Consider the following 11275-nt stretch of genomic DNA (forward strand, 5'->3'; position numbering starts at 1 on the left):
CAGTACATCAAGTGTGTAACGCCTTTGGCAAGGACAAAAACAAAAGCGCAGGTATGCCATCCTAGTTATTACATTGTATAATAAACCACATTATTATTAGTGATCTTCAATAACATACATAGCCTGTAAGCTTTCACAAATGTTTTTTGTAAATGCACTTTTTCGAAGCATTATGGTCACACGTGACGTCCCTGCTTATAACCCTCCTCAAGTGTAATACATTAGTGACAAAGTGACATTAAAAGACTTTTTTCAGATGCTTATAATAGAACTTCCATGCTCTTGCTTTTCTTTTTAAAAATTCCTACTCTGCCAACTCTGAGCCAGCTGTGCTGGCTAACTATAAGTATGTATGTGCCCACTATACTAGTGATAGATCGATTATTGGCAAGGCCGATATATCTGGGGCTGATATGCACTTTCCCCGATATATCGGTATTGGCCCCGGAACTAGCCGATATTTTGTGACGTCATTCTGCCTTCTTAGGCCGCCTCCCTCGTCTTGGACAGCCTCGCCTGGAGTCGGCACTAGTCTCGCGGGAGTGTATCACAGCCATTGTTTAATTTATTTTCACGTTTCATTATGTAGTTCTATAAAAGGGCTGTTTTATTCTTTGGAATCATTACAGCACCCCAAGAAAAAATTGCCTGTGTACGGCTAGCTCGATATTCATTTTATTTTTTTTAAGGAGGTATGTCTATGTGCATGGCAGAAGAAAAATATTACTGAAGAGTGAGGCACTACAGTTTGCACTTTCTTGTATGGTTTAGTTTTTTTTTATATATTTATTACAGCTACCCATTTAGTATTGTCAATTTACGCAGCGCTTTACATATATAATATACATTCACATAATTCCCTGCCTTCAAGGAGCTTACAATCTAAGATCTCTAACTCACATTCATACACACACTAATTTAGTCAGGATCCAATTAACCTACCAGCAGGTCTTTGGAATGTGGGCGGAAACTGGGGTTTCCCAGGCACAGGGAGAACATGCAGACTCTAGGCGGGTAGTGTCATTGTTGGGATTTGAACCAATGACCCTAATGCTACTTTTAACTAATTTTTTTTAAATATCCTTTTATTCCACCATCTTGTACTGGAAAAAAGGTTTAAAGGGCAATCTGACTGACCAGCCAACAAGTCCAGTTCTTAATTTAGAATACTTTAATAAAATCGGGTAGAAGGGAAACATCCAATTAATGATTGACAAACATACCAAACCCTTTAGACTAAGAGCCGGCTCACACTACTCTGACTTGTCAGGCGACTTGGTCGCCTGACAAGTAGCTCCCAATGCTGTGCAATGGAACCGTTCTAATCAGAGCGACTCAAGAGGCTCCGACTTAGAAAAAGGTTCCTGCACTACTTTTTGGTGAAGTCGGCGCGACTTGCATTGACTTCTATTACGAGAAGTCGTTTGCAATCCACGATGAAGTCGCGCTGCACGAGCGACTTCAAAGTCGCCCAAAGTCAGGGCGACTTTGAGTCGGATTAGTGTGAACCGGCTCTAAATGATCACCTATGTATGCACCCCTATTGATACACACCAATCAATATATAGCTCCAAAAGGCTTTATTTACAGAAATATAGGAAGGAAAACCAAGTTACAGCAAACAAAAAAACAGATTTCTGTTCTTTTACACAAATTACAAAACAGAAGCCAGTACCCGATCAGTTACAACACCCACTGCTTCTTTACCCAGCTTTAACATAACAATTCTTTATGTATTTCGGACCTTGGTGGTTTAGTTCCTCCAGCATTGTACTGATGCATGTTATTTTACTAGAGTTAATTTGGTACCATCACCCCCATAAAGAATAAATTGTGTCCACACAGTGTCGTCAAATATATAATGCCAAAAAGTATACTTTATTAAAAAGATAATTAAGGGTAGCTATGTTAACCACTTGCCGACCAGTCACGTTGACTGTACTGCAGCAAAGTGGCTCGTTATGGTCTGGCGACGTAGACCTACGTCACCAGACATCCCCCTCTCTTATTCAGTTACAGCGGGAGTCAGGCCAGGGGAGGAGCGGTGGTGATCACCGCTGCTCTTCCCCGATCTAGTGTGGAAATCCGCCTGCTTGTGTAAACAAAGCGGGCGGATCTCCTAAGTGACAGACAGGGTCAGATTTCAGGGTTCAGCGTAGCTTAACCTGCGATCTGTCCCTGTGTCACTCATTCACCTCCCCCCCACACACGTTAGTAAGCACCAGGCATATATTAACCCCTCCCTCTCCAATAAAAATTAACCCCTTCCCTGCCAGTGTCATTTTTTCAGTAACAGTACATATGTATAGCACTGATTACTGTAGTAATGTCACTGGTACCCCCAAAAGGGTCAAAAATGTCAGTCAAGTGTCCGATCTGTCCGCCGCAATGTCGCAGTCCCGCAAAAAAAAAAAAACAAACACAGAAAATGACAGAAATCTTTCCCTTAGTTAGTAAATGCAATAACTTTTGCACAAACCAATCAAAATACGCTTATTGCGATTTTTTTTTTACCAATAATATGTAGCAGAAAACAAATTGGCCTAAAATGATAAAAAAACTTAGATTTTGACATTTTTTTTGGGGGGGGGGGGGAATTTCATATAAAAAAAATGTGAAAAATATTGTTTTTTCAAAATTGTTGCCCTTTTTTTGTTTATAGCCCAAAAAGTAAAAATCGCACAGGTGATCAAATACCACCAAAAGAAAGCTCTATTTGTGGGGAAAAAAGGATATAAATTTAATTTGGGTACAGCGTCGCACGACTGTGCAATTGTCCGTTAAAGTAACGCAGTGCCAAATCGCAAAATATGGCATGGCCAGGAATGGGGTAAAACCTTCCGGTCATAAAGCGGTTAAAAATACGCTCATTGAGAATTTTTTTGTCAGACATGTAGCTAAATACATTTTGGCCTAAATATGACAAAAATTGAATATATTGGATATTTTTTAACTGTCAAAGTAGAAAAATATTGTTATTTTTTCAAAATTGTCGCTTTTTTTAATATTGCAAAAAGTGAAAAATCGCACTGGTGATCAAATACCACCAAAAGAAAGCTCTGTTTGTGGGAAAAAAAGGAAGAAAATTTAGTTTGGGTACGGCGTTGCATGACCGTGCAATTATCAGTTAAAGTCGCACAGTGCCGAATCGCAAAAAGTGGCCTGGACGTAAGACAGCAAAATCCTCCGGTGGTAAGGTAGTTAAATTAAAATGAGCGTTTACACAATGTCACAGTTTAGTAGAAATCCTTGTTCAGTTAAGGAAAACATAACCACTTCTGCCCATTTATTGTCAGCTCCTTCAGATGGGGACAGCAGTGAATGTACAGTATTGTAAAGTAATGTGTAAAGGGTCAGCGCTATACAAATAAATACTTATAATACAATGATCGTTACCTTTTCCTATATAATACAATGATCGTTACCTTTTCCTATATAATACAATGATAGTTACCTTTTCCTATATAATACAATGATCGTTACCTTTTCCTATATAATACAATGATCGTTACCTTTTCCTATATAATACAATGATAGTTACCTTTTCCTATATAATAAAATGATCGTTACCTTTTCCTATATAATACAATAATCATTACCTTTTCCTATATAATACAGTGATCGTTACCTTTTCCTATATAATACAATGATAGTTACCTTTTCCTATATAATAAAATGATCGTTACCTTTTCCTATATAATACAATAATCATTACCTTTTCCTATATAATACAGTGATCGTTACCTTTTCCTATATAATACAATGATCGTTACCTTTTCCTATATAATAAAATGATCGTTACCTTTTCCTATATAATACAATGATAGTTACCTTTTCCTATATAATAAAATGATAGTTACCTTTTCCTATATAATACAATAATCATTACCTTTTCCTATATAATACAGTGATCGTTACCTTTTCCTATATAATAAAATGATCGTTACCTTTTCCTATATAATACAATGATAGTTACCTTTTCCTATATAATACAATGATCGTTACCTTTTCCTATATAATACAATGATCGTTACCTTTTCCTATATAATACAATGATAGTTACCTTTTCCTATATAATACAATGATCGTTACCTTTTCCTATATAATAAAATGATAGTTACCTTTTCCTATAGAACATGCAACCCCTTAATAGATTTACAGGTTTAGGAAAGGACATAGCTAAGATGGGAATTCCAGGTATGGTGTGGTGTATAGAGTTAAGTAATTCCTTCTAAACTAGTTCTCCCCAGGCTGCTCCAGTATGTATATCTAGACAGGTGCTAAACATGACTATTATAAAGATAGCAAAAGAGTTACCTTCACTTCCACCGACTGCATGGCCAAGTCACACGGGGGTTTCAGGGCTTTTGGTCTTGTAGCGTACCAGTAAGTGGTTAAAGCAGCAAATGCACCAAAGCCCATCAAGGTGTTGGTGGGAAGAGTGCGTACATATTGGTGAACATCTCGTAGCTCCGGGATCCGAAGACTCCTGAAGATCTCGTGTGCCTGCATTATTAGTGCTCTCTAGATCTGTGGGAGGAGCAGAGAGGGAGGGGGAAAGCATGAAGAAATTTACAAAATTAACCATGCAATGGCTTTGTACAATGTGCATGTAAAGAAAAAATAATTTTTAGTAGCTAATCAAAACAATATAATACAAAGTATGTATTTTCTAATATTGAAAGCTTTTACAGGTCTACCAAGTCGTTATTACTTGCGCTGTATGTTAAAGGAAACCTGTGCAAAGAAAACGGATACCTCTCCGAAAAAGCTGGTTGCCTGGCTGTAACTGACTTCAAAGCTTCAGAGCTACAAACCCTGAGCTTGATAGGGCACAGTAAATTTAGAACTTCTATTCTGCATAGGTTTCAGGTTCTCAGAAAGAAATAAGGCCACCAGTATAAGGCTGCGCATACATTTTACAATTTTACTTTAGATTTACTGAAACAATAGAATACAGAGTGGATAAAAAAATTTTTTTTAAAAAAAAATGTATAAATGTATTTATTTTTTTTTATTTAAAAATCGCATTTTTTTTTTTATTTTTATATTAAGCTTAGTTATGTAACGAGGCTGTATATTCTGCAATTTTTACATTTTTGGTAAACGCATTCAGTGAATCCAAGCTGGAACAACATGCACTGCATTGACAGAATTCCACAGTAAAGCCCCGTACACACGTACCGATCGTCGGCCGAACGATCGGCCGTCTTTTGTCCCCGGGCTGTCGTGTCCGCTGAAAAGTGCAAAAGACGGCACACGAATTTTGTCGGCCAACAACAGCCGACTGCAGAAGTGATGTCATGCGATGGTTAACTTTCCCTGTATTTTTTCTTTTCTGAGCATGCCCAGTCTTGCAAATCTGCTGTCTGTCGGCCAAAATACTGACTGGCGATAAATCGGCCGTTCTGGTGTCGGCATACAAAAATTTTAATGCTTGCACAACAGATTCTGTTCGGCTGAAAGTGCGCTGTCGGCTGTCGGAAGCATCATACTAACAAGCCGAAAATCGGCCGATCGGTCGTCGGCCGAATCTTTTCGGCCGACAATCTGCACGTGTGTGCGGGCCTTAACCATGAGATAAAACAAAGTTCAGGAATATTCCTTTATTCCATTGTTTTGCAAATCTATGTACAGTACTAACTATATGATTGAACCATTTCTGATACTGCTGTTTCACTAACCTGACAGTTTTTTATTCTAAATAGGAAACCTTTATTTTGTTTGCAAATATTAAAGATTCTAACTACCAGCAAGAATGAGTCCTTACATTTAAAGAGCACCTGTCATTTCAGATCCATCATGGCAGCGCCTGTTAGCGGGCATCCACTCACCTGCTGCCTCCACACCCCTCACCTTATGTCACTGCCGCATCAACAGTTAAAGTGAATGGAACTATCGGTATGTCAACAGCGGGTCGGAGGAGGAGCCACAGCGGGACAGAGATGACAGTCTCTCTTTAAAAAGAAAGATTTAACCACTTAAGGACCAGGCCTATTTCTGACAAATCGGCCTGGTCTGATTTTTTGCTAGAAAATTACTTAGAACCCCCAAAATTACATATACATTTTATTTTGTAGCAGAGGCCCTAGGGATTACAATGGAGATGGTTGCAATACTTTATGTGACACCATATTTGCGCAACAGTCTTACAAAACGCAAATTTTTTATGGAAAAAATACACTTTTTTTTTTTTTTAGATAAACAAAAAATAAGAAAAAAGTAAAAAAAGTTAGCCCGTTTTTTTCTATATTGTAAAAGATAATGTTTTGCAGAGTAAATTGATACCCAACATGTCAGGCTTCAAAATTGCGCACGCTCGTGGAATGGAGGCAAAATTTGGTATTTAAAATCTCCATTGGCGACGCTTTAAAAATTTCTACAGGTTACCAAACAAGAGTTACAGGAGGAGGTCTAGTGCTAGATTTATTGATCTCACATATGTAAACGGTGTTCAAACTACACATGTGGGCGCGACTTACGTAGGCGTTCGCTTCTGCGCACGAGCTCACTGTCCCTTTAAAGAAAAAATAATAATTTTTCATCACTTTTATTCCTATTTTAAAGGAATGTAAGCATCTCTTGTAATAGAAATAAGCAGGACAGGTCCTCTTTAATGTGAGATCTGGGGTCAAAAAGAACTCAGATCTCACACTTCCCCTAAAAGCAATACGAAAAAAAGTCTTGTTTATAGCGCAAAAAATGAAAAATCACACAGGTGAACAAATACCACCAAAAGAAAGGGGGGGGGGGGGGAGGACATCAATTTTATTTAGGTACAGCATCGCACGACCGCTCAATTATCAGTTAAAGTAACAGTGTCGAATCGCAAAAAATGGCCTGGTCATTAAGGGGGCAAATGCTTCCAGGGCTGAAGTGGTTAAATGGACTTGATTTAATGTAAATCCTCCCTGATATAATATGAGGTCAAACCTAAACACTGTCAATTTGGATGCAGACAGGCCCTTGCACTGCATAGCTGAAGATGAATCTAAAGAAATTTTAATAGGAAAAATTGTATAATGTATGGCCAAGCTTTTGGCCCCTTTCACACATACGGTCCGTTCATCAGTTCAGTCACGTAAAAATGTATCCGTTTTTTATCCATTTTTTTTACATTCACTACCAATGCAAAAACGGATGAAAAACTGACCGTTTGTCCGTTTACATCCGTTTTTCGTTCAGATCCGTTTTTTTGATGGACATTGACGGAAGCCGATGAAAATAGATGTTAACAGACGATCATCTGTTTTTTTACATAGAGATGCATTGATGTCCGTTTTTCCCCCGTCAACGGATGGATAAAAAACAGACAGACAAAACGGACCGTATGTGTGAAAGGGGCCTTACAGGCAACTAACTGTTTCAGTAGAAGAAGAGGTCAGAACTGTCACCAATTATTCCACAGTACTGGTTTCCTAGAATATAGATTTGTGCATATAAAAGCAAGAAGTAAATATTCACCTTAATTTAATAAATGCAAATAGAGCACAGTCATTTAGGCTCGGTTCACACTGTGGCGGCACGACTCTGTACTACTTCAGGGGGCGACTTGTGCATTCCCATGCACCACGACTTCCGAGCGACTTGCATGGATTTCACATAATGGAAGTCTATGCAAGTCGCTCCAAGGTCGCCCCGAAGTAGTACAGGACCCTTTTTGACACTTGTGTCGCTCATATTAGAACGGGTCCTGTAGCGGTCAATGGACTGCGAGGGAGCGCGACTTGTCAGGCTGACAAGTCGCCTGACAAGTCACGCTAGTGTGTATCGACTCTTAGAGAATTTTTTTTTTCATTAAGGGCTCTTTCACACAGGTGGACCCCCTATGCATCCCTATGGGGCATCGGATGTCATCGGAGACATGTCCGCTGACATCCGATCCGTCAAATCTGACCGATGGTCCGTTGACATCCGATTTCCCCCATAGAGATGCATGGGGAACTGACAGCTGTGTCTCCACACACAGCGTGGAGACACAGCTGTCATCCTCCTGCTCAGTGGGGGATCGGCGGATCGATCCCCCACTGAGAAAAACGGACTCCGTCCAACGGACGAAATGTGTGAAAGGGCCTAAGGCACTATTCACAACTGAGGATATCATTTTCAGGTGTTTCTTTTGCAGGGGTTTGGAGGCAGGCATTGACATCTAACAAAAACGCTTATAATCTCCCAAAAAAGAAGCTCATGTACTTTTTTCATATGTGAACAGGGGCGATTTTGCTTGTTGGGCGTTTAGAGACTTCAGAGATGAGCGTTTTATGAGCTGAAAAACACTCAGGTGTGAACAGGGCCTAAGGCTCACACACAGGTCTGCACTATGACATTTAAGGGAAGGGGGAGAAAAGAAAAAAAAGATAAAAATTGCCATCTCTGCACTGTGCATGACAGCCTGCATTTTCTGTAGAGGACAAGATAAGCCATCAAGTATTCACCAGGTATGTTCTGAGGAGCGATGACACCACTGAAAGTGTTATATGAGACAACACATGTGACTTCATTTCTTGTCGAGGTGTTACATGAATCGAAAAATGCAGTTTTTAACCATTTACCACATCTACACGACTTAGGCCAGCCTTTCTCAACCAAGGTTATATGGAAACATAGGACTCCTCCAGGAAGTTGCTAGGGGTTTCTTCAGCAATAAGATTTACACCTCTCAGATAAGTAACCACTGACAAAATTTTAGCTATGTGTAGGGGGGTGGTCCTGTTGCTAACAGACAAATTCTGTGAGGTAGTGGGAAAGGGGGGCGGGGGGGGGGGTGTGGGCTGAGGCTAAGCTGCACTGTGTGTATGGACGCACACAGCCTGACTCAAGAGTGCGCCCGTACATGTGCCCCTATACAGGATCCCAGAAGAGGAGGTAAGGAGCTGCTGTTTAATACCATTTCATGGAGCAGGTAAGTAGAACATGTTTTTGATAAAAACATTTTTATAATATATATATATATATATATATATATATATATATATATATATATATATATATATATATATATATAATTGCCTTTAGAACCACTTTAATATAAACCTTTGTAGAGTGGCCACTAGAGGGAGTAAGCACTCTGTTCGATACTTGGTCTCCCACTGTTGAGACATCTGCTAGACAGGGTGGGCATTGCTTTGAAAAGGTCGGCTGCCTTATAGGCTTTCATTGTGAGAAACAGCAGTGAAGTATTAGTATTGTGCAGCAGTGCAAAGCAGGAAGCAAAAAGGTAGTGTATTTAATATAGGTTTCCCCAATGAAACCCCAACTAAAGCTGGCTATACAACACTCCAATCCTCCTTTCCAGGTGGATGCGGGAATTCTCCCAGCTGTGTCATTGTATTATGACAGCAGGCCTCCCCTACTGTGAAAATACACAGATCAGCGCTGCAGTCAATTGGCTGCATTTGCTAATCAAAGCAAAGTCTTCCAACAAGTCCCAATCATGAGATGTCAATCATGAGTTCAAATTCTCATGAATGGGAATAGCTATAGATTGGATCAAAATGTAGCCAGCCCTGCTGAACTGAAACTTCACCCATCAATGGCCAGCTTTACCCTTCCCCCATCTCCTTCCTACCCTCACCTCTCCCCCCCCCCCTCTCTTTAGTTCTACCATTTTTCCCCCTCCTCATCACCACCTAACTGTACCACACTTAGCCCATCCCTCACCTATTACCCTCTGTACCCTTTACTGCCTTACCTCTGTACGCCAAAACAAGAATTGGTCTTAAACTCCATTTTATTTACCTACAAACTAGAGGTAATTCTTTTTGAACTTTGTGCAGCCACAGCGTCACTTTGTAAAAGTGGCGCTATATGGTGCGGCCATTTTAAAAAGGGCCATGCCACCAGAAAAGCATTAAATTCCCAAGTCTAGGTTCTGGCTTTTCCATCTCTTGGACCCTTTTCCCTCTCTCCCCCCACTCCAGCCTCCTTTTCCTCGATCTTTTCCCTTAAACATATGCCAGTTCTTTGGGCAACTACACATGGATGCCAAAAATCCCATGATTTCATGCATTCGGCTGTTTTTTTTATACATACAAAAAAAAAAAAAAAAAAAAAAATCTAGGTTGCCGATCAGTATTTTACACATATACACACGTGTACATTAAACCCCCTGACCAGAACACAGCTAAAAAAATGTGCACATTTACACATGCAAATACACGCATAGATGCATATACTATACAGCCCATCTCCGCGTTTTTGCACAGGAACACCTGATGTTCATACATTAGTACTATGTGCATGTACCCTTATTGTTGCAACAATATTGTAACATTGCAAACATTAACTCTGTAGCCATTTCTTTTTTTAAAAAAAAATAAAATAAACATATTGAAAGAGCGGAATAGGACTATAAACAAACACACACACCAAAAACCACATGCATGGGTTACTGAGTGTGGGATATTTCCAATCACAGATTTATGCACACAGCTGGACACTGCCCCCTCCTGGCCCAATTCAGAATTTCCAACAACTCCTTACATAGAATGTAATGCTAACAATGATTGTCTCTTATTTTGTCCCCCTTGACCGATTTAAATAACTCACTGAAAAAGTTGTTATATCTAACAAAATAAAATCTGAAACAATCTGTATATGTATGTGCAACCTTGAAAAATCACAGTGCTTTTTTGAATTACCTCTAAACAGGTGGTTATTTGGATGTGGGGAGCTCCAGTCCAAGGGGTGATGTGATTGCACATGGAGATACAGGACTATGGTTTCAGAATTTATTTAGTTTGATTTACAAATTGTATTTTTTACATGGTGTTTGTGTGTGCTGCCTATTATGGTTCTTTTTCATTTATACATCACTTGTTAAGGTTTACAGCACATATTTAAAAAGGTATTAATGTACACTAGTCAGAACAGCACAGTGTTATATATATATATATATATATATATATATATATATATATATATATATATATATATATATATATATATATATATATAATATATATACACACACACATGCATACACACACATATATACAGTCAGGTCCATAAATAGCTTTAATTTGAGGGTATTTACATCCAAATCAGGTGAAAGGTTTAGGAATTACAACAGGTTGTATATGTGCCTCCCACGTTTTAAGGGACCAAAAGTAATGGGACAATTGGCTGCTCAGCTGTTCCATGGCCAGGTGTGTTATTCCCTCATTATCCCATTTACAAGGAGCAGATCAAAGGTCCAGAGTTCATTTCAAGTGTGCCATTTGCATTTGGAATCTGTTGCTGTCAACTCTCAAATGAGATCCAAAGAGCTGTCACT

At 39.2% G+C, this 11275-nt stretch overlaps 1 protein-coding gene across 1 annotated transcript in view; it reads right to left on the minus strand.

The window, feature by feature from the left end:
- Nucleotides 1-11275, minus strand: part of ACSL1 (acyl-CoA synthetase long chain family member 1) — a 175456-nt gene that overhangs the window by 135205 nt on the left and 28976 nt on the right. The window contains exon 2 of the mRNA XM_082243635.1: nucleotides 4318-4530. Coding sequence (XP_082099761.1) covers nucleotides 4318-4512 — 195 coding nt within the window. The 5' untranslated portion in view covers nucleotides 4513-4530. The remainder of the gene's footprint in view (nucleotides 1-4317; nucleotides 4531-11275) is intronic.

Source organism: Pelophylax lessonae, assembly GCF_965119305.1.
Source record: "Pelophylax lessonae genome assembly, chromosome: 1".
Lineage (NCBI taxonomy): Eukaryota > Metazoa > Chordata > Amphibia > Anura > Ranidae > Pelophylax > Pelophylax lessonae.